Here is a 26,330-nt window from a genome sequence, read left to right on the forward strand (position 1 = left end):
CAACACCACTTGTACTCCAAACCCATGAAGACCTTCCTCCGACATACTCAACCCCACTTGTACTCCGAACCCGTGAAGACCTTCCTCAGACATACTCAACCCCACTTGTACTCCGAACCCATGAAGACCTTCCTCCGACATACTCAACACCACTTGTACTCCAAACCCATGAAGACCTTCCTCCGACATACTCAACACCACTTGTACTCCAAACCCATGAAGACCTTCCTCCGACATACTCAACACCACTTGTACTCCAAACCCATGAAGACCTTCCTCCGACAATCTCAGCCCCACTTGAAGTCCGAATCCATGAAGACCTTCCTCCGACAATCTCAACCCCACTTTTACTCCGAACCCATGAAGACCTTCCTCCGACAATCTCAGCCCCACTTGTACTCCGAACCCATGAAGACCTTCCTCCGACATACTTAACACCACTTGTACTCCAAACCCATGAAGACCTTCCTCCGACATACTCAACCCCACTTGTACTCCGAACCCGTGAAGACCTTCCTCAGACATACTCAACACCACTTGTACTCCAAACCCATGAAGACCTTCCTCCGACATACTCAACACCACTTGTACTCCAAACCCATGAAGACCTTCCTCCGACATACTCAACACCACTTGTTCTCCAAACCCATGAAGACCTTCCTCCAACATACTCAACACCACTTGTACTCCAAACCCATGAAGACCTTCCTCCGACATACTCAACACCACTTGTACTCCAAACCCATGAAGACCTTCCTCCGACATACTCAACCCCACTTGTTCTCCGAACCCATTTCGACCTTCCTCCGACATACTCAACCCCACTTGTACTCCGAACCCGTGAAGACCTTCCTCAGACATACTCAACCCCACTTGTACTCTGAACCCATGAAGACCTTCCTCCGACAATCTCAGCCCCACTTGCACTCCAAACCCATGAAGACCTTCCTCCGACAATCTCAGCCCCACTTGCACTCCAAACCCATGAAGACCTTCCTCCGACATACTCAACCCCACTTGTTCTCCGAACCCATTTCGACCTTCCTCCGACATACTCAACCCCACTTGTACTCCGAACCTGTGAAGACCTTCCTCCGACATACTCAGTCCCACTTGTACTCTAAACCCATGAAGACCTTCCTCCGACATACTCAACACCACTTGTACTCTAAACCCATGAAGACCTTCTTCCGACATACTCAACCCCACTTGTACTCCGAACCCATGAAGACCTTCCTCCGACATACTCAGTCCCACTTGTACTCTAAACCCATGAAGACCTTCTTCCGACATACTCAACACCACTTGTACTCCAAACCCATGATGACCTACCTCCAACAATCTCAGATTCACTTGTACTCCGAACACATGAAGACCTTCCTCTGGCCGCTGCATCAATTCGTTCACCCCGTCGAGTTCATTCATTTTCCTTCCTCGTTGTCCATTACAAACACTCCCCGCACACGAGGATAACCCCAAAACATTTCATCGCACGAACTTCCACACCCCAACCCCTCCCCTCGCGTCGCCTCGTGCCGGTCCGTCCATTCCCGCCATGATAACCTCCTCTGCTGTTATCCGTCTCCCACGCAGCCCTACCCCCTGCGGCCCCGCCCCTTTCATCAGGGCCCCGCCCCTTTCATCAGGGCCCCGCCCCTTTCATCAGGGCCCCGCCCCTGCCCTGGCTCGCTCGCCCGCTCGCCCCGCGCTGCCCAACCCGGGCCGGCCCTCCCGGGCACACTTGCACGCACTTGAACTCGCCCGGCGCGACGCTGGTCCGCCCTTCGCACATTTATTCCTCGTTATGCCCACTGATTAACGCGGAAGCGCCATCGTGCCGGCTCAGCGGCAGCCCCTGCCCCTCTCGGCCCCTTTTGCACATTTTCCGATGTAATCCTTGCGATGTCTCGGCGCAAACAGGTGAAGCCGCAGCACCTGAGCGACAGGGACCTCCCGCGTAAGTCCTTCCGCTTCACGATGCTGTTTGTGTTTTATGGTGACGAGACCATCCGGCCGCACTGGACCCGAGAACGCACCGATGTTCTTCTTGTCCTGTTGCTGTGATTGGTTGTTTTTGATATTGTTCGGTTTTTAAATTACATTTTTAATAATACCTGAACTATGAGACGTGCATGTGGGGGTGTTTAAACACAACTTTTATTTCTCTATATATGGGTGGTGGTGGTTGTGGTGGTTGTGGTGGTTGTGGTGCTCAACCCTGCCAAAGATCCGTCTGGTTGTCCGTGTCTTTCCCTCGACATCTGAGCACCACGAGGTAAACTGTCCGGTCCGAGTCCCGCGGTGTTCGCACAGAACGGCACGGCTCTGACTGCCCGGTGTACCTCTGGGTACGGAGATACCTCTAGGTACAGGGATGCCTCTTGGTACAGGGATACCTCTGGGTACGGAGATATATCTATGGGGATACCTCGGTACGGAGATACCTCTGGGTCCGGGGATACCTCTGGGTAAAGGGATGCCTCTTGGTACGGGGATACCTCTGGGTACGCAGATATATCTATGGGGATACCTCTGGGTATGGAGATACCTCTAGGTACGGGGATGCCTCTGGGTACAGGGATACCTCTGGGTACGGAGATATATCGGTATGGGGATACCTCAGTACAGAGATACCTCTAGGTACGGAGATACCTCTGGGTATGGGGATACCTCTGGGTACGTAGTTTATAAATACCCGACCGGCGATGACTTTCTTCCTTGGTTGCCCATGTTTCCGAGTCCTGGGCCGCCCGACCTGTTTTCTAGTCCAGCAGGTAGTTTTTAGAGGTGTGTTAAATTAAATCGCATGAAAACCGGGTCTCGGCGTGCCGACGACCCTCGACGGGTCGTGCTCGATCGGTACGATGGCGATGGTTTTGAGGGTAGTGCATTGTCGTGAGCGACATGAAGGCGAGCGGATTGTAAATAGACCGAGAGTAGTCGGTGTTCGTGTGGTCTATCGTTCACCACGGTCAAACATCACCGACGATTTTCTGCAATCATTGCACCCAATCCAACAGGTGTATCTTGTTGTCCTCATCGGAGGTCCCTGGGACACCTGGACATGACGGTTCACCTCGCGCAGTCGAGTTCGATGACACGTCACAGAAGAAACCAGTAATCGGTGTGGAGATGAAGTTTGTGGAATCGAGTTTCGTGTTTGGGAATTGGGAAAGGTGTTTGGGAGAGCGAATGGGCTCCAGTTTGATATGTTCATGTTGCTCTGCTCTCCATCAGCAGTTTGCCTTTTGGGGACAATGCTCTGGGCATTGAATGTACGGTTGATCTACCGTTCGCCTTGGATTCACGGAGCGTCTGTGTTCCGGTGATGTCATAATGGTGCATTCATCGATACTTGTAGTAAATTTAGAGAAATGGTACGCTTCAGTGTGCCAGGTAGCCAAGACATAGGTACATTTCAGTATGCCAGGTAGCCAAGGCATAGGTACATTTCAGTATGCCAGGTAGCCAAGACTCAGGTACACTTCAGTATGCCAGGAAGCCAAGACATAGGTACACTTCAGTATGCCAGGTAGCCAAGACACAGGTCCACTTCAGTATGCCAGGAAGCCAAGACATAGGTACATTTCAGTATGCCAGGTAGCCAAGACTCAGGTACACTTCAGTATGCCAGGAAGCCAAGACATAGGTACACCAGTATGCCAGGTAGCCAAGACTCAGGTACACTTCAGTATGCCAGGTAGCCAAGACTCAGGTACACTTCAGTATGCCAGGTAGCCAAGACTCAGGTACACTTCAGTCTGCCAGGTAGCCAAGACACAGGTACACTTCAGTCTACCAGGTAGCCAAGACACAGGTACACTTCAGTCTACCAGGTAGCCAAGACACAGGTACACTTCAGTCTGCCAGGTAGCCAAGACACAGGTACACTTCAGTCTGCCAGGTAGCCAAGACACAGGTACACTTCAGTCTACCAGGTAGCCAAGACGCAGGTAAGATGAGGTTAAGTGCTCGGGGCGATGTTGAACCTTGTTTTGGATTTAGTCATTGTCCTGTGTGTTCCAATTAAATTTACAGCTCCTCATATTTTATTAATGTTTTATATTTATATTTATATTTGTATTTGTATCAATAAGCAAACCATCCAGCTCTTCCAACCCTGATTAATGCCATGACGTCACGCACATACACAAACCTCATATGTATTGTATATACACATACATATATGTTGTAGCTTTATTTGTTTATGTAAAGTTTTAATGATATATGTATGTAATATATATATATATATATGTATGTACGTTGAAGCAGGTTTTCTCTTGTCCATGTAAAATGAATGTATATTGTACAGTACACACACTACCCGTGTAATTAGTGCCTTGGATTTATCAAGTTTGTCCTCGTGCGAGTAGTTTAAACAGTTGCCCTCCCCACAACGCACTACCCGCACTTTACCCTCGCTAAACGCCTTGGTGAACCTTCAGGGAGGGAAGTTGGACCAGAGGAAAAGGTCAAACATGAAACTCTCACACCTTGTGTGTCTCCTCACCCCTCCCAACCTAACCCTTCATACAATAATAATAATAATAATAATAATAATAATAATAATTGTACCTTTTGTTAAACAGTCGTTGCTGCGAGGTGTTCCCCAAATAAGGATCGCTCGCTACGACCTAACGACACCATTTTATAATGATCGTTACCCCAGCATTGTCCTTCACCTGGGGGGATTGCACACGTGATGCTCGCTCAACCATCGACGGCCAAATGCTTCCGAGAGCTCTCGGCTCGGTTCGATTTGTGCACAGCCGAGCCGAGCCGAGCCGAGCCCACGGTGGCGGTGCAGCTCGGCGTGCACGTGACACCGCGACGTCCCGCTCGTCCAGGTAGACTGTTGCACGTGCGTGTTCGCTGCTCGGTGATTGATGATGCACCTTGTGTACATATTGCAGGTACAGTGAAGTGAAATGGGGAAGTGCATCCCCCCGATGGGTAGGCGCACACAAGCTCGATACCAAGTAGTTCCCCTTCCCAGCTCGCCAGACCCCATCGCCTGTTTGTTCCCATATCCCGTACCTGATATACCTGCATCCGTGTGTTTTATTTATTTATTTTATTCGAATTTATTTTTCTTGTCGAACGACACGAAGGCCGACAATATATGTATCTACATGGTCTGTCCACCTGTCCGACCTGAGGTCGTGTATGAAAGTAATTGTGGAAGAATGTTCCTTCTGTTTGTTTGTTTCTTTCTTTCTTTTACCTGGATAATTCCTGCGTTACTCTCCCACGAAAACTAATTTTTACTTTCAAGGAGTCCTTGTATGTACTGTATGGGGAATCTTGATAAAAGGTAGCTACAGGTACAGATACAGGTGAAACTAAAACCGAGCTTTTCGTCGGTGCGTTCAAGTTCATCAGACAGACAGAATGAACGAACAGGAAGGCCTGGCCTGGACACCTGGTCGCTTGGGAGTCAAAAAGCAGAAACGTTTGTCCGCCCCGCCCTCCTCCAATCCTCATCGCCCCGCCCTCCACCACTCATTGCCGCGCCCCTCCCCCCCCATCATCCCCACCCCACCTCCCAACCCTCGTCTACACCACAGCAGTTGCAATAGCTCCTGACCGAACCCAATGGAGTCGGCTTAATCTCTCCCATGGATGGATCATCACAGTAAACGGTTACCACGTCATAAATGGATACAGAAACTTGGCTCAATACGGTACTCACAACAGGTGTCCCAATTCCTGCACCTCATTGCACCAAGCTCAAAGTCGCACCTCTGATGCCTGGTTTCCACCAGGTCGGCTCAGGTGTCTCGTCCCCCTCACGTATGTCAGAGAGGATCGGGGGTGGGAATGATTGACTCCTTGGGAATCGCTAAATGATCCCATGGGAGGTCGCTGGTGCGTCCTTCCTGTGGTCTTCCTCCACTTGATTACTCTGACCATCGGGTTGTGTATTGCGATGCCTTTTTATTGGCTGAGTGGAATTTCAACCAAAACGATATCTCTGCCTAGCCTCTGACATTACCCATAATAAGCATTTGATATCAACAATATGAAGCAAAAACATGATGTTTCAAAATCACCATTATTATTAAACAAAACCATGACCTCGCTTCAAAATCACCATTATTAAAAAAACAAAGGCATGACCTCACTTCAAAATCACCATCATTATTAAACAAAACCATGACCTCACTTCAAAATCACCATTATTATAAAACAAAACCATGACCTCACTTCAAAATCACCATTATTATAAAACAAAACCATGACCTCGCTTCAAAATCACCATGATTATTAAACAAAACCATGACCACGCTTCAAAATCACCATTATTATTAAACAAAACCATGACCTCACTTCAAAATCACCATGATTATTAAACAAAACCATGACCTCACTTCAAAATCACCATTATTATGAAACAAAATCATGACCTCGCTTCAAAATCACCATTATTATAAAACAAAACCATGATCTCACTTCAAAATCACCATTATTATAAAACAAAACCATGACCTCACTTCAAAATCACCATTGTTATAAAACAAAACCATGACCTCACTTCAAAATCACCATTATTTTTAAACAAAACCATGACCTCGCTTCAAACTCACCATCATTAATAACGAAAACCATGACCTCACTTCAAAATCACCATTATTAAACAAAACCATGACCTCACTTAAAAATCACTATCATTATTAAACAAAACCATGACCTCACTTCAAAATCACCATCATTATTAAACAAAATCATGACCTCACTTCAAAATCACCATTATTATTAAACAAAACCATGACCTCACTTCAAAATCACCATTATTAAAAAACAAAGGCATGACCTCACTTCAAAATCACTATTATTATTAAACAAAACCATGACCTCACTTCAAAATCACCATTATTATTAAACAAAACTATGACCTCACTTCAAAATCACCATTATTATAAAACAAAACCATGATCTCACTTCAAAATCACCATTATTATAAAACAAAACCATGACCTCACTTCAAAATCACCATTGTTATAAAACAAAACCATGACCTCACTTCAAAATCACCATTATTATTAAACAAAACCATGACCTCACTTCAAAATCACCATCATTATTAAACAAAATCACCATTATTATAAAACAAAACCATGACCTCACTTCAAAATCACTATCATTATTAAACAAAACCATGACCTCACTTCAAAATCACCATCATTATTAAACAAAATCATGACCTCACTTCAAAATCACCATTATTATAAAACAAAACCATGACCTCACTTCAAAATCACCATTATTAAAAAACAAAGGCATGACCTCACTTCAAAATCACTATTATTATTAAACAAAACCATGACCTCACTTCAAAATCACCATTATTATTAAACAAAACCATGACCTCACTTCAAAATCACCATTATTATAAAACAAAACCATGATCTCACTTCAAAATCACCATTATTATAAAACAAAACCATGACCTCACTTCAAAATCACCATTGTTATAAAACAAAACCATGACCTCACTTCAAAATCACCATTATTTTTAAACAAAACCATGACCTCGCTTCAAACTCACCATCATTAATAACGAAAACCATGACCTCACTTCAAAATCACCATTATTAAACAAAACCATGACCTCACTTAAAAATCACTATCATTATTAAACAAAACCATGACCTCACTTCAAAATCACCATCATTATTAAACAAAATCATGACCTCACTTCAAAATCACCATTATTATTAAACAAAACCATGACCTCACTTCAAAATCACCATTATTAAAAAACAAAGGCATGACCTCACTTCAAAATCACTATTATTATTAAACAAAACCATGACCTCACTTCAAAATCACCATCATTATTAAACAAAACCATGACCTCACTTCAAAATCACCATCATTATTAAACAAAACCATGACCTCACTTCAAAATCACCATTATTATGAAACAAAACCATGACCTCACTTCAAAATCACCATCATTATTTAACAAAACCATGACCTCACTTCAAAATCACCATTATTATTAAACAAAACCATGACCTCACTTCAAAATCACCATCATTATTTAACAAAACCATGACCTCACTTCAAAATCACCATTATTTTTAAACAAAACCATGACCTCACTTCAAAATCACCATTATTATAAAACAAAACCATGACCTCACTTCAAAATCACCATTATTATAAAACAAAACCATGACCTCACTTCAAAATCACCATTATTATTAAACAAAACCATGACCTCACTTCAAAATCACCATGATTATCAAACAAAACCATGACCTCACTTCAAATTCACCATCATTATTAAACAAAACCATGACCTCACTTCAAACTCACCATTATTTTTCAACAAAACCATGACCTCACTTCAAACTCACCATGATTATCAAACAAAACCATGACCTCACTTCAAAATCACCATGATTATCAAACAAAACCATGACCTCACTTCAAAATCACCATTATTATTAAACAAAACCATGACCTCACTTCAAAATCACCATCATTATTAAACAAAACCATGACCTCACTTCAAAGTCACCATTATTATTAAACAAAAACATGACCTCACTTCAAAATCACCATTATTATGAAACAAAACCATGACCTCGCTTCAAAATCACTATTATTATTAAACAAAACCATGACCTCACTTCAAAATCACTATTATTATAAAACAAAACCATGACCTCACTTCAAACTCACCATGATTATCAAACAAAACCATGACCTCACTTCAAAATCACCATGATTATCAAACAAAACCATGACCTCACTTCAAAATCACCATCATTATTAAACAAAACCATGACCTCACTTCAAAATCACCATTATTATAAAACAAAACCATGACCTCACTTCAAAATCACCATGATTATTAAACAAAACCATGACCTCACTTCAAACTCACCATTATTTTTAAACAAAATCATGACCTCGCTTCAAAATCACCATTATTATTATTAAACAAAACCATGACCTCGCTTCAAAGTCACCATTATTATTAAACAAAACCATGACCTCACTTCAAAGTCACCATGATTATTAAACAAAACCATGACCTCACTTCAAAATCACTATTATTATAAAACAAAACCATGACCTCACTTCAAAATCACCATGATTATTAAACAAAACCATGACCTCACTTCAAAATCACCATGATTATTAAACAAAACCATGACCTCACTTCAAAATCACCATCATTTTAAAACAAAACCATGACCTCACTTCAAAATCACCATTATTATAAAACAAAACCATGACCTCCCTTCAAACTCACCATCATTATTAAACAAAACCATGACCTCACTTCAAAATCACCATTATTATAAAACAAAACCATGACCTCACTTCAAAATCACCATTATTTTTAAACAAAACCATGTCCTCGCTTCAAACTCACCATCATGATAAACGAAAACCATGACCTCACTTCAAAATCACCATTATTAAACAAAACCATGACCTCACTTCAAAATCACCATCATTATTAAACAAAACCATGACCTCACTTCAAAATCACCATCATTATAAAACAAAACCATGACCTCACTTCAAAATCACCATCATTATTTAACAAAACCATGACCTCACTTCAAAATCACCATTATTTTTAAACAAAACCATGACCTCACTTCAAAATCACCATTATTATAAAACAAAACCATGACCTCACTTCAAAATCACCATTATTATAAAACAAAACCATGACCTCACTTCAAAATCACCATTATTATTAAACAAAACCATGACCTCACTTCAAAATCACCATGATTATCAAACAAAACCATGACCTCACTTCAAAATCACCATCATTATTAAACAAAACCATGACCTCACTTCAAAATCACCATCATTATTAAACAAAACCATGACCTCACTTCAAAATCACCATCATTATTAAACAAAATCATGACCTCACTTCAAAATCACCATCATTATTAAACAAAACCATGACCTCACTTCAAAATCACCATCATTATTAAACAAAACCATGACCTCACTTCAAAATCACCATCATTATTAAACAAAACCATGACATCACTTCAAAATCACCATTATTATTAAACAAAAACATGACCTCGCTTCAAACTCACCATCATTATTAACGAAAACCATGACCTCACTTCAAAATCACCATTATTATTAAACAAAACCATGACCTCACTTCAAAATCACCATTATTATAAAACAAAACCATGACCTCACTTCAAAATCACCATGATTATTAAACAAAACCATGACCTCACTTCAAACTCACCATTATTTTTAAACAAAATCATGACCTCGCTTCAAAATCACCATTATTATTATTAAACAAAACCATGACCTCGCTTCAAAGTCACCATTATTATTAAACAAAACCATGACCTCACTTCAAAATCACCATTATTATAAAACAAAACCATGACCTCACTTCAAAATCACCATTATTATAAAACAAAACCATGACCTCACTTCAAAATCACCATTATTATTAAACAAAACCATGACCTCACTTCAAAATCACCATGATTATCAAACAAAACCATGACCTCACTTCAAAATCACCATCATTATTAAACAAAACCATGACCTCACTTCAAAATCACCATCATTATTAAACAAAATCATGACCTCACTTCAAAATCACCATCATTATTAAACAAAATCATGACCTCACTTCAAAATCACCATCATTATTAAACAAAACCATGACCTCACTTCAAAATCACCATCATTATGAAACAAAACCATGACCTCACTTCAAAATCACCATCATTATTAAACAAAACCATGACATCACTTCAAAATCACTATTATTATTAAACAAAAACATGACCTCACTTCAAACTCACCATCATTATTAACGAAAACCATGACCTCGCTTCAAAATCACCATTATTATTAAACAAAACCATGACCTCACTTCAAAATCACCATTATTATAAAACAAAACCATGACCTCACTTCAAAATCACCATGATTATTAAACAAAACCATGACCTCACTTCAAACTCACCATTATTTTTAAACAAAATCATGACCTCGCTTCAAAGTCACCATTATTATTAAACAAAACCATGACCTCACTTCAAAGTCACCATGATTATTAAACAAAACCATGACCTCACTTCAAAATCACCATCATTATAAAACAAAACCATGACCTCACTTCAAAATCACCATCATTATTAAACAAAACCATGACCTCACTTCAAAATCACCATTATTATTATTAAACAAAACCATAACCTCGCTTCAAAGTCACCATTATTATTAAACAAAACCATGACCTCACTTCAAAGTCACCATGATTATTAAACAAAACCATGACCTCACTTCAAAATCACTATTATTATAAAACAAAACCATGACCTCACTTCAAAATCACTATCATTATTAAACAAAACCATGACCTCACTTCAAAATCACTATCATTATTAAACAAAACCATGACCTCACTTCAAAATCACTATCATTATTAAACAAAACCATGACCTCACTTCAAAATCACCATCATTATAAAACAAAACCATGACCTCACTTCAAAATCACTATCATTATTAAACAAAACCATGACCTCACTTCAAAATCACCATCATTATAAAACAAAACCATGACCTCACTTCAAAATCACCATCATTATTAAACAAAACCATGACCTCACTTCAAAATCACCATTATTATAAAACAAAACCATGACCTCACTTCAAAATCACCATGATTATTAAACAAAACCATGACCTCACTTCAAAATCACCATCATTATAAAACAAAACCATGACCTCACTTCAAAATCACCATCATTATTAAACAAAACCATGACCTCACTTCAAAATCACCATTATTATTATTAAACAAAACCATGACCTCGCTTCAAAGTCACCATTATTATTAAACAAAACCATGACCTCACTTCAAAGTCACCATGATTATTAAACAAAACCATGACCTCACTTCAAAATCACTATTATTATAAAACAAAACCATGACCTCACTTCAAAATCACCATTATTATTAAACAAAACCATGACCTCACTTCAAAATCACCATTATTATAAAACAAAACCATGACCTCACTTCAAAATCACCATGATTATTAAACAAAACCATGACCTCACTTCAAAATCACTATCATTATTAAACAAAACCATGACCTCACTTCAAAATCACTATCATTATTAAACAAAACCATGACCTCACTTCAAAATCACTATCATTATTAAACAAAACCATGACCTCACTTCAAAATCACCATCATTATAAAACAAAACCATGACCTCACTTCAAAATCACTATCATTATTAAACAAAACCATGACCTCACTTCAAAATCACCATCATTATAAAACAAAACCATGACCTCACTTCAAAATCACCATCATTATTAAACAAAACCATGACCTCACTTCAAAATCACCATTATTATTATTAAACAAAACCATGACCTCGCTTCAAAGTCACCATTATTATTAAACAAAACCATGACCTCACTTCAAAGTCACCATGATTATTAAACAAAACCATGACCTCACTTCAAAATCACTATTATTATAAAACAAAACCATGAGCTCACTTCAAAATCACCATTATTATTAAACAAAACCATGACCTCACTTCAAAATCACCATTATTATAAAACAAAACCATGACCTCACTTCAAAATCACTATCATTATTAAACAAAACCATGACCTCACTTCAAAATCACCATCATTATAAAACAAAACCATGACCTCACTTCAAAATCACCATTATTTTTAAACAAAACCATGACCTCACTTCAAAATCACCATTATTATAAAACAAAACCATGACCTCACTTCAAAATCACCATTATTATTAAACAAAACCATGACCTCACTTCAAAATCACCATTATTATAAAACAAAACCATGACCTCACTTCAAAATCACTATCATTATTAAACAAAACCATGACCTCACTTCAAAATCACTATCATTATTAAACAAAACCATGACCTCACTTCAAAATCACCATCATTATAAAACAAAACCATGACCTCACTTCAAAATCACTATCATTATTAAACAAAACCATGACCTCACTTCAAAATCACCATCATTATAAAACAAAACCATGACCTCACTTCAAAATCACCATCATTATTAAACAAAACCATGACCTCACTTCAAAATCACCATTATTATAAAACAAAACCATGACCTCACTTCAAAATCACCATGATTATTAAACAAAACCATGACCTCACTTCAAAATCACCATCATTATAAAACAAAACCATGACCTCACTTCAAAATCACCATCATTATTAAACAAAACCATGACCTCACTTCAAAATCACCATTATTATTATTAAACAAAACCATGACCTCGCTTCAAAGTCACCATTATTATTAAACAAAACCATGACCTCACTTCAAAGTCACCATGATTATTAAACAAAACCATGACCTCACTTCAAAATCACTATTATTATAAAACAAAACCATGACCTCACTTCAAAATCACCATTATTATTAAACAAAACCATGACCTCACTTCAAAATCACCATTATTATAAAACAAAACCATGACCTCACTTCAAAATCACCATGATTATTAAACAAAACCATGACCTCACTTCAAAATCACTATCATTATTAAACAAAACCATGACCTCACTTCAAAATCACTATCATTATTAAACAAAACCATGACCTCACTTCAAAATCACTATCATTATTAAACAAAACCATGACCTCACTTCAAAATCACCATCATTATAAAACAAAACCATGACCTCACTTCAAAATCACTATCATTATTAAACAAAACCATGACCTCACTTCAAAATCACCATCATTATAAAACAAAACCATGACCTCACTTCAAAATCACCATCATTATTAAACAAAACCATGACCTCACTTCAAAATCACCATTATTATTATTAAACAAAACCATGACCTCGCTTCAAAGTCACCATTATTATTAAACAAAACCATGACCTCACTTCAAAGTCACCATGATTATTAAACAAAACCATGACCTCACTTCAAAATCACTATTATTATAAAACAAAACCATGAGCTCACTTCAAAATCACCATTATTATTAAACAAAACCATGACCTCACTTCAAAATCACCATTATTATAAAACAAAACCATGACCTCACTTCAAAATCACTATCATTATTAAACAAAACCATGACCTCACTTCAAAATCACCATCATTATAAAACAAAACCATGACCTCACTTCAAAATCACCATTATTTTTAAACAAAACCATGACCTCACTTCAAAATCACCATTATTATAAAACAAAACCATGACCTCACTTCAAAATCACCATTATTATTAAACAAAACCATGACCTCACTTCAAAATCACCATTATTATAAAACAAAACCATGACCTCACTTCAAAATCACTATCATTATTAAACAAAACCATGACCTCACTTCAAAATCACCATCATTATAAAACAAAACCATGACTTCGCTTGCATCCTTCAATACCACGTTCCTCTTGTGTCTTTATTTCCCTTGAAACGCGAAGTCCAAATGTCATGGGATTTCGCAAAGCGTGAGATCCAACATTCTCAGAAATGTCACCAAATTATCCATCATCACGTGGTGCAGCTCGTTCGGAAAGGCGTTGTCCATGTTACGTCGCGAATCACCTTTGGTCACTCGTCGTGGACTAACATACAGGTGTACATGATTCCACGTGTATGTCAACCCGCAGCGCGTATCACAACTTGCGAACGAAACTCATCCGTTTGTCGGTGTTAAACCTTTAATTTTAATTATGTCGATATATTTTTGTATATATATATATATATATATTTTAGGTTATTATAGTTTATATGTTACTGAGCTTTATCGAGCTTTTCATAATGTCATGGCAAAATTCACTTGAGCTTTAAAAACCGCAATGCAGGTCTTCGGTCTGCACTCCTGGTAAGTAACCCCTATATTCCTCAACATGATGTTTGAGTGGTGGTAGACCACCTGTGGCATGGTGTGGAATGGAAATGTCATTTGGTCTTTATAGGTCTGCAATTGCCACCTGTGCTGTACCTGGCATAGCCGATGAAACATATTTCCTCGGCCCTGTCGTTACTCTTGTTTGATGTTCTTCCGGTGAGCTGTTCCATCCCCGTTGTCATCCTTCTCACCCATATAGCTGCAGAGGAGGAGGCACTGGAGGTCTTGCATAGTGATGATGAACGAGGAGATGATGAGGACGATGAGGTGGACGCAGTGGTGCGGCTTTCTGACACTCTGGCCTCGACTCGAGATGAATCCCCACCATGCCGCACGCGTTATGGGGACGTGCTCACGTGCGGTCCATGCGGTGCGACCTTTCCTCTTGCTCACATCGTCCTGTTCATTGAGCACAAAGCCCGGCGATGCCGACCAGTGCCCTCTGACAATTGCGATCACACCATGCCAGCCAAGCGGTCTCCCTCCTCTTCACCTCGTGCCCGGGCCACGGCCGCACCTTCACGACCTTGGGAGGAAGGCCCCTCGCCTGTCGCCCTGGCAAACACAAAAACGACCCCTGGGACTGACAAGCAAGTTTGCTTGAAGCGTGAGGTGACAGCAGGTAAGAGATTCCGTGCACTCATGTTTTCTTTGAGGGTCTCGGGGTGATGACCGTGTTGGTAAATGGTGCATTGTAATGCTCTCAGGGTTGTGCTACATTTCCTACATTTCAAAGTGATCTCGTACTGAGGGTTCGCGCCGTCTTTCACCTGGTGTCCATTCCCCAGTTTCGAATTCGAAGCCGACATGAGCTCACTAATCGATTTGACATGTTCCCGATATCGTGCGTACCGTGTTGGCTATGTCGATTATAAAGTGCATCGTGTACCGTGGTAAGAACCACATCGGGACATGACCTACCTGTGGAAATGCGTGTCATGGAGGCTTGACCTTTTTGCTCACGGTAACCATTTCGGTCTGCAAGGATAACCCCATTAAATGGTCCCAAATCGCACCATTGGCATTTTTATTGGTTAGTGTTGGTAACCATGTTAAGCATCGACTGTGCATCATGCTCGATAATATGAAGAATGGTTGTATGGTCAGGTAGGTCGTGCAAGACATATTTGTATCAATGGAGGAAAGGAAATGCATGGATTACGTCACCTGACTGGTTTGGGTGGTCCTTTTTGTGCCCCTGACGTTGTCATGCTGTGTTGGTTTCACTCTCCTAACGTTACTGGTTCATGCAAAGTGTGTGCTCGCTAGTTTAAATCCTGGACAGTCAGACTGATCAAGTCCACCGTAGGAGGATAGCGGAGCCTCTGTTTACAGTGCAATACCATGTTCTGGGAGGTCGTCGATCCTTTGGTTCTTTGAGAGTGCCCTGAGGACCATCACCTGACTGAAACTGAAATCACCAGATGGAATTTATTCAGGGTGCCGGCACACGATGGCCTCCCCTTAGCGAAAGATACCGTTTGGGATGTTGAATGTTAGCGGCCAGGTCTGCGCCTGACGTCCCCTCAGACGGACGGCGTACCCTACGATATGACACCCTGCCTGTGAAGTATAACGTTGATCGTTTCTTGTCATCAGGGTGAAACTTTTATCCTTGGCAATATTACAAAATCGGATTCCGACTTGAACTCGCATCCCTGGCGTTCAGTAGGTTTGCAAGCTTGGTGTTAGCTTAGTGGTTAGGGTGCCTGCTTGGGATCTTCGGGTCCTGAGTTTGAGCCCCATTGGCTGATGAATTAACACCAGGTGGGGTTGACTCAGCCTGCCATCCTTCCGAGGTCGGCGAAACGAGTACCGGTGTACTGATAGAGGGGCACAGCATCAGCCGCATCGTCGCGCCCCAACAAAGTGAGAGCTACCCGGCTGCCAAGCTGCCACGCGCAACAAGAAGAAGTCGGTTTGCATAACCAGGTTTTGTTATTGTTTATTATTCCCATCCAGATTAGAGAACATTGTACTTTACGGTAATTCTACATATCGACGGTTCCCTGTGCCAGTGCGCATGCGCAGCCTGACCCGGAGCCAGGGATGTTGTGGGTGTTTCAACCTGTTCAATACTTGTTTGATTATTGTCGTTCCACGCTAATAAAGTGGTCGAACAAATTGAACTCTGTTCTTATTTATAATCAAACAACTTGATGCAGTCGAGTAAAGATCGTCGGTGCTGAGGAGGACGCGACTGGGTGAAAACGGACCACGAGAACGTCGACAGTGAGTTTGGATTTCTCGGGTTCTGTACCCAATCTTCGCCCCCAGGACACTGTACACACGTGTGCATCACCGAACATAGAACGTTTACTCCAGAATAACTGTTCCTATGGCGCCGGTGGAAGCAGAGTGCCCGATCGAGGGTTGTGACTATATGGCTACACACGCAGAGGCGGCAGTGGTGGCCGCCATGTTGAGTATACACGCCACTGTGCACGTCGCCGCCCCCAGGGCGCTGGCTCGAATGCCAAGATGGAGAAACTCAAGCGTCCTCCATAGCACTGGCCGGGAACGGGCGAGGCCTGGTCGTACTTCATAACCCGCTGGGGCGAATACAAAAGAGGTACTGAGCTTGTCGGACCCGACATGGTCGCGCAGCTACTGGAGTGCTGTGAGGAGGAGCTGAGAAAGGACCTCACTCGCGCGGCGGGTAGGAGCCTCGTGGGCAGCGATGAAGAAGACGTCCTCGCCGCCATGAAGGCGCTCGCCGTCCGGACGGAGAACACGATGGTAGCTCGAGTGGCCCTGTCTAACATGCGGCAGGGACACGAGGAGCCCGTCCGGTCGTTCCACGCCCGCATCAAGGGGCAGGCGGACACGTGCAAGTATGAAATGAAGTGCACCAAGGCGGGGTGCGATCAGGTCAACGACTTCACGGAAGAGATATTGCGCAACGTGGTTGCCCGTGGCATCGCGGACCAAGCAATACAACTTGACCTACTCGGTGAGAAGAACCAGGACATGCCATTAAAGGACATGATAGAGTATATCGAGGCCAAAGAGTCTGGAAAACGCTCGGCATCGCGCCTGCTTGACACTCAGAGCACGGACGCGATCAGTAGTTCGCATCGGCGGGGAAAGCGACAGGACGTCCACGCCAGAGTAGGAGCCAGGCCGGAAAAACGGAAGGCCAAGCCCGAAGGAGTATGCATCTACTGCGGCGAGGTGGGCCACGGCAAAACGCCTCAATGGCGCGCCAGACGCGCCGAGTGCCCCGGATACGGTAAAAGTGCCGGAAGTGTGACCGCCAGAATCACCTCGACAAGGCGTGCCTGGGCGGCCGATCGGCAAGACCCCATCTAAGGAGACCGACGGGATGTACGACGAGCAGACGGCAGCCTTCGTCGAGCTATGCACGGTCACCATGGCCAGCACAGAGGACGAAATGCGCACGCTTCCCTCGCTCACCACCTGTACGATGATATGTGCGATAAGTGGATGAAACGCATATCCGACCCGCAGCCATACGTCAACCTCACTCTCACCAACAAGCGCGAGGATTACAAAGCGCTGGGTTTTAACCTCCTGAAACACACCCGCGCGGTAACCCTACCCGCTATGGCAGACACGGGTGCCAGAGCTGCCTGATCGGCATTAAAGTCGTCCAACAAATGGGCCTGAGTACCGAGGACCTCATACCTGTATCCATGACCATGAAGGCCGCAAACAACAGAGGAATTCGTATCCTCGGAGCCGTGGTAGTCAGATTCGCCGGTAACAGTGACGACGCTCGGAGATTGGAGACGCGCCAAATCGCGTATGTGACGGACTCTTCAGACCGCATATTCCTCTCCCGCGGCCTGCATGGACCTGGGAATGATCTCGGACAGATTCCCGACACTCGGAGAGGTGAATCTGACGACCTCGGAATTGTGCGACTGCCCGCGACGCGCGGAGCCGCCGACCAAGCCGACCGCACTCCCCATGCCAGCGACCGAGGCCAACAGAGAGGCACTACAGTCACATTTACTCAGGATGTATGCTCAGAGCACATTCAACACGTGCCCACACCAGCCACTACCGAGAATGACCGGCCCGCCACTACGTCTTATGCTCAGTGAGAACGCGACACCGGTTGCCCATCACACTCCCATCTCCGTGGCCATACATTGGCAAGATGAGGTAAAAGCAGGCCTCGACCAGGACGTTCGGCTCGGCGTGTTGGAGGAAGTACCCTGTCGGCACGCCGGTGACATGGTGTCACCGCATGGTAATCTGCGCGAAAAAGAATGGCAAGCCGCGACGCACCGTCGACTTTCAGGCCTTGAACAAGCATGCGTTCCGCGAGACCCACCACACCCAATCCCCGTTCCACCAGGCGAGACGCGTACCTAACGGGAAGCGCAAGACAGTATTCGACGCATGGAACGGTTACCATAGCGTCCGCCTACACGAGGACGACCGCCACAAGACGACCTTCATCACTCCATGGGGCGCTACCGGTACCTATCTGCCCCCCAAGGGTATATGGCATCGGGGATCGGTTACTCACGACGATACGATGAGATCGTCGCGGACATTGGTAACAAGACCAAGTGCGTAGATGACACGCTCCTATGGTCAGACACGATTGAGGGAGCTACTTCCAGGCGGTCCAATGGCTGGATATATGCGGCCGGAATGGAATCATCCTCAACCCGGAGAAGTTTGTCTTCAGCGCACCCACGGTGGACTTCGCGGGCTTCACCATCACCATGACCGACGTGCGACCGTGCAGCCGCTACCTGGAAGCAATCCACGATTTCCCACAACCGCGTAACATCACCGGACGTCAGATCGTGGTTCGGGCTTGTCAACCAGGTGGCATACGCCTTTAGTATGGCCGAACGAATGCAGCCATTCCGGAAGCTCCTGAAAAGTGGAGAACGCTTCCAGTGGTCCATGGAGTTAGAGGACATATTCCGCGAGTCGAAAGACGTGATCGTACAAGAAATCGAACACGGTGTCCGCATATTTGACAAAACTAAGCCAACATGCATCGCCACGGACTGGTCGAAGGAGGGAATCGGATTCTGGTTGCTTCAAAAGCACTGCCGATGCGTGCCAGTTAGACCATTCTGCTGCACTGATGGATGGAAAATAACCCTGGTCGGCAGCAGATTTACACACGCGGCAGAATCCAGATACGCGCCCATAGAGGGCGAGGCTCTCGCAGTCGCGGACGCCTTGGACAAAGCGCGCTACTTCGTACTGGGCTGCGAGAACCTGATCGTTGCGGTAGACCACAAACCACTGCTGAAACTCCTTTCGGACAGAGCACTTGACGACATACCCAACCCCCGCCTCAGGAACCTCAAGGAGAAGACCCTGCGTTATCGCTTCCGCATCATACATATCCCGGGAATGAAGAACAAGGCGGCAGATGCCATGTCGCGCAGGCCAGTTGGCACCACGCGACCTCCACTCATGAACCTTCCAGATGACAATGCCACCATAGCGACCCACCTCCAACCAAGCACGCACACCGACGTCCTGTCCCTCCTACGCCAAACTGAGCCGGAGTATGACGAGCGGACGTCGAGGACAACCTGGCATGGTGTGCCGCGGGCCTCGAATCATTGCGATCAGTAACATGGGATCGCGTCAGGGAAGCCACCAGCAGCGATGGCGATATGCACATATTGGAGGGAATGACAATGAACGGCATCCCCGACTCAAAAATCGAGATGCCAGAGACACGCGACTATCACCAGTACCGCGAGAACATTACATCGACAGATGGAGTGATCCTATACAAGGACCGAGTAGTCATACCACCCTCACTCCGCGGCGATGTGCTGAGCGCCCTACACGCTGCCCACCAGGGCGTATCAATGATGACCGCCCGCGCAGAATCCTCTGTATTCTGGCCAGGCATGTCGGCCGACATCAGCGCCACTCGGAAAAACTGCGAACACTGCCACCGGATGGCACCATCACAGCCTGGAGCGCCACCAACTCCACCTATTCCGGTCGTTTACCCCTTTCAGGCAGTGTGCTCGGACTTCTTTGTACACAGGGGTGCACACTACCTTGTGACAGTGGACAGATACTCGAACTGGCCGATCATCTCAAAGTCGACGGGTGGCGCCGCCGGACTCATAAACCACTTACGTCGCGCCTTCGTGACGTACGGGACACCAGAAGAGCTCGCGTCGGATGGGGGACCGGAGTTCACCTCCACCGAGACCAGGTCATTCCTGCACAGATGGGCGTACACCACCGCTTGTCATCGGTGGCCTTCCCTCACAGCAACTGTCGCGCGGAGATTGGAGTTAAGACAATGAAACGACTTATCACGGACAACACCAGCCCGCAGGGAGAACTTGACACTGACGCTGTGCAGAGAGCGATACTACAATATCGTAACACGCCTGACCCTGACACGAAGATCTCCCCCGGCAATGTGTGTCTTCGGCCGCCCGATACGCGATTTCATCCCAATTATCCCCGGGAAGTACAGACCGCACGACACTTGGCATGAGACCCTGAAAGCGAGGGAGGAGGCCCTCCGCAAACGTCATATCCGCACAGCCGACACCTGGGCAGAACACACCAAACGCCTTCCGCCACTTGCTGTAGGGGACCAAGTCCGCGTACAGAACCAGACAGGATTCCACCCAAAAAAATGGGACAAGACAGGCAGTATCGTGGAGGTGCGCCAACACGACCAATACGTGATCAAGATCGATGGCTCGGGCAGAGTCACACTTCGGAACAGGAAATTCCTGCGCAAGTTTAGCCCAGTTCGCAATGACCAGCTGCCACCCCGGTCTATCTATGATGATCTAGCAACCCGAATCACTGTACCTGCACCCGTTGTAACACCGCAACTGCCTGACCTCGACAGCGAACCCGTGACATCTGCGACGCCAACGGGGCCCACGCCGGCACTGACGTCAGTATGCACACCCCGGCGCAAGACGACACCCGTTTTAGACACGCCAGCAGCACCAGGACGAGGCACACCGAGGCGCGCGATCCTTCAGACGCCACCATCGGCCCCTGAAACCCCGAGAGCCCCATCCCCACTGGGGCCCGATGTGACACCACCAGCACCAGCGATAGGGCAACGCCGATCCACCAGAGCGACCAGCGTGCCTGCCTGGCACAAGGACTACTCCATGGAATAGTCACACGATGGGCGATATAAACTTTTGTTCATTCATTAAACTTAATATTTTCTCAGCCTTTATCTATTAACATAATAAAGACTCGGAGGGAGATAGAGAACATTGTACTTTACGGTAATTCTACATATCGACGGTTCCCTGTGCCAGTGCGCATGCGCAGCCTGACCCGGAGCCAGGGATGTTGTGGGTGTTTCAACCTGTTCAATACTTGTTTGATTATTGTCGTTCCACGCTAATAAAGTGGTCGAACAAATTGAACTCTGTTCTTATTTACAGATCCTGAGTTCTCTTCTTCTTTGTTTGCTTGGCATGTATAAGAACCAGCCAACAACAATTCAAGATGCCGGTAATGAGGAATGATTCCGAAGGGTCCGATTAAACCAAATTGCTCACTAAGCTCAGTGTTTAGGCCACCACGTGCAACTTCGGCATTCCACGTCAAGGTAAAGGCCACACCGGACGATGTCATCGTCTCAAAGTCGTCAGCGATTACCATGAACCTTTTAAAATCGCTGTTCTAACAATAATTCCGCACGATGTTGAGTTGTTTTGCTTTGACGTCGTGCCGTTGTCTTCCGCACAAAACCACATCGACAGATGTTGCACCGGTGTTGGGACCGATGCGGTCTTTTCTGTCTTTTGCATGTCACACGTGTGACGTGCCCATGATGGCGACGTGTGACGTGACCATGATGGCGATGTTCCGATGTACGTTTGAGAGGAACATGTTGTTTGTTTTCTTGGACTCGGACATTTGCGAACAAGCGTACGCCTGACCGGACACGGACTTTGCCAATCTTTGGATCTACGGTACAGGAGTGTAGTGTCGTGTATGTTTGTGATTGCTTTCTGAGTTCACTTCGGGTGGAGACGGCATCCTACAAAGACCATGTGGAGGGGGCTCCGCACTGTGGAGCACGTGCTGTTTCGAACGTGACTCTTGTCTGCAATTTGGACGTTCGAGACTCCATGGTATGTTTCACAAGTGTGCGTTGAGGTCGGGTACCGTGCACATCAAATGGACTCCAGTCTTGGTTTGAGATTTGATCGATTTTTCTGTTTTAGGACCTTTCCTAGTCTGTAACCGTCTCTGTGACCCCATGAAGATCCACGTGGTGTGCCACCAACGGGTTGTCACATAGGATTAGATATCACGCGTCGTCTGAAACCAGTTTAAATTTGCATACCTGTGTGCTGGCTGAGACAGAGCAAAAGGCATAGTAGTGGTACTTGAGAGGAAAGTAGAAAGATAAAAAAAACCAGACGTTTAAGACTCGGAGATCAGGGCGCTTGTAAGCGAGTTCAATGGTACTCGAGTTTGAAAAGCAGGTAAAATTGATTGATCGATGTTTGATCGGAAGGCCACCTGCAGTCGCGAGCTCCTGCACGGGGGTTTGGTTCACGGGCTTGGTTGCGGCTGATGGCGTGACAGCTCCCGGGGTGGGAACTGGTCAAACCGCGTGCCTCTGGCATGGTGCCCTCTCGCCTCCCTCGGTCCGACAACTCTCAGAATCGTGGCATATTAATTGTCACCCACACCCTGTCCTTTTTCTCCTCCTCTTTGTGATCTCTACACTTTACTTTGTTTCTTCAATTTGTAAAAAAAATGTAACCCACATCTCCTGGCAACTGGCGAAATGGCGTTTGGAGATGTGGGATGCTTGCGGTCCTGTGCCGACAACCATTGGGGTTCGACAGGTGAAAACGCTTATAAATCGAAGCCGATAGTTCTTCGCCCTGTAGTTGTCTGCTTCGATGATCCAGTCAAACGACGTAAGGTTTTCCCGAGGAGAACGAAAGTGCGTTGGGGTGTCTGAGTCGGGTCTATGGCAGTCTCTCTGGTGTCACCTGGTCGTTACCTGGTGCCATTGGTGGTTTGAGGAGAGAGTGATTCTTGTGTTAAATGCGGAGGAACAATAAAGTGTGACATAAGTCAATAGAATAAAAAAAAAGAGAAGGAAAGTGGTAACTTGGGCCAATTGCCTCCGCTTCTGAGACCCGAAATCCGCTTTTGATGCACGTTTGTACTTGGTTACACATTCCCTTACATCCCACTCACTACAAGCGCTTTGCACACACATCCTGCTCTCCTGGGGATCTTGAGGGACGTGCGGTGGGAGAGTTGCCACCCTCGCGAGATCTGACGAGACGCACACGCCGCTGTACAGGAGCGAGGAGTCTGACGGTAGGGGCCACCACGTGCAGGCGTGGGAGGCGGAATGGCACGGCGCAGCCCCGTTTGAAGGCGGCGGGGCCCCGCGCTCCCCTGCTTGGTGCCGGCCCGGTACAGCTGTTTGGTGCTGGCTATTCATTAGGCTGATCAGAGCACACCGTGCGTCGCTCGGAGACGCTGAGGCAGCTTGTGTAAATAATGCAACTGTTCGGTGGCCTTTCATTTCGGGGCACCGTTCCTTGGCTGCCGCAATGCTTAATTGACAAAGTTGCTGCAACTCGAGTCTTTGATAGCGCTGGCAGTTTCGGAATGCAAGTTGCGGATCTCCGTTCGGATCAACACCTCGACGCAAGGACTGAATCACGTAGCCATGCGTTTGACCCTTGGTCCATCGAGATCTTCAATTGAAGACCTTTAACTCCACTGTTTTCATTTTGGACCTGCATAGTACACATGTGACTTGCTGTGTCTATGACATTGTTTGCTATTGTTGTGTGCATTGTCCTCCAGTGAATTGCATTGTTCGAGTCGGATTTGCTGGTGTTTTTATTTGTCGTCAGTTGCACTTGCAGGTCAGATCAGGAAGGGGCAATTAGAAAAGAAACAAACAAACAAACAAACCAACAAATACCCGTCATTAGTTAAAACAAGTTCTTCAGTGGAACATGTCCTGATTTGTTTCGTTTCATTTCAATATTTCAAATAAGCGATCCGCGGGTGCCCTCCGTATGAAACGTTTCCACCGTGTTGTGGGTGATTCATCTCGATTTAATGATGTGCAGTATGACAAGGGTCTGCATGACCATACGAACTGCTGCAGTTGACTTGGTGGATCGTGGCCAGCGTGAGAAAGTTTGTTTGGCGGTTATCCAGGCGAGCAAACAAACCTCGTGGATGGTAGAAATGTGCTTACGGGTGTCTGGCAGTGCCTTTCGGGTGGAGCCCATTGCACGCTGGCACATGATGGTACCCGAGGCTGTCCTTTGTCCTCGGGGTGTTGCGCAGGCAAGGGCGAGGTGAGCAACTCTGTGGCTAATGTCATAAACAAGGTGTCCCTGCCAAAGGTCTCTTAGTTATGCTGGAGAACCCTTGATCTGTCTCCTCTCTGAAAGTGCCACCGTGAAACATCCTGCTTTGTTTGGCTGCTCGCTTGGAACGACACCGACATTAATGCATGCATTGAGCGTTGTGTTTGTATGACTGCTGTTTGGTGGTGGTGGTGGTGGTGGTGGAGGAGGCTCGTGTTCCCGAAGGATCTTTGATATGCTCAAAAGAAGTGCTGAACGTTTCTGTTGCTGAGAGGCCATCCCGGATTGGTCGTAGTAGTTGTGGGAATCAAACTCGCCCTCGGTGAGGGCAATGAAACCTGCTGCACCACCAGGATACTCTGTGGTTGTAAATGTTCAAGTTAATTCATTACTCATCTAAGTTTACAAAGTTAATTTAGTTATGATTTATAAAAATGTAACCTTGGTATTGTTTTTAGTCGATTTGAGAGTGGTGGTTGCTGGTTGTGGGGAGGTGGTGCTGCATTTATTGGATGATTAATCGGTTAGTTCAACGTTGAAAGCAAAATGTTTTAAAGGGATGATCTTTGTGCATGATCATGAGGTTACAGCCCATGATACTCGGATAACAGACCATGCAATAATTATATACTAGCATAACCCGCGCTCTGGGCGACATGTTGGGGTGGGTGTGTTTGAGAAAGGAACTGATGCAGAGTATCAGTAGTAATTTTACTTTAATGCAGTAAGTGGAATACGATTTCACTGTTTCAGAAACATTTTATTTACTTTTTTTGTTCCATGCACCTCATATGGTCTTTGAGATAATGTAAGCCGAATATCACGTTACTCGAGCGCAGAACAAAGTCGAAGATAGCGCGACACGAAACCACAAAGTCGGAAACAATATATAAGATTTTATTTTATTTTATTCCTCCTTCTCTCCAACTTGATTTTCTTCCCCAATAAATGTTTCCATTACCTATTTGAAAAGGTAAAATGTAAAAGTCTGTTACCTTTGAAGATGAAATCATTCCTCGCTATTTTCAAAATACTGACCTCCTCACCCTGTATCAAGGTTCATGAATGAACCTCACAACA

General features: G+C 44.6%; 1 protein-coding gene across 1 annotated transcript in view; it reads left to right on the plus strand.

Moving 5' to 3' along the window:
* The first annotated feature begins 1,711 nt into the window (after nucleotides 1-1,711).
* Nucleotides 1,712-26,330, plus strand: part of LOC147020872 (BCL11 transcription factor A-like) — a 138,817-nt gene continuing 114,198 nt past the window's right edge. Inside the window, exons 1-2 of the mRNA XM_085896587.1 lie at nucleotides 1,712-1,957; nucleotides 15,128-15,550. Of these exons, the coding sequence (XP_085752713.1) occupies nucleotides 1,903-1,957; nucleotides 15,128-15,550 (478 nt within the window). The 5' untranslated portion in view covers nucleotides 1,712-1,902. The remainder of the gene's footprint in view (nucleotides 1,958-15,127; nucleotides 15,551-26,330) is intronic.

The sequence above is a fragment of the Eptatretus burgeri genome, chromosome 9 (assembly GCF_056783735.1).
Source record: "Eptatretus burgeri isolate ZD-2024b chromosome 9, Ebu_testis_v1, whole genome shotgun sequence".
NCBI lineage: Eukaryota > Metazoa > Chordata > Myxini > Myxiniformes > Myxinidae > Eptatretus > Eptatretus burgeri.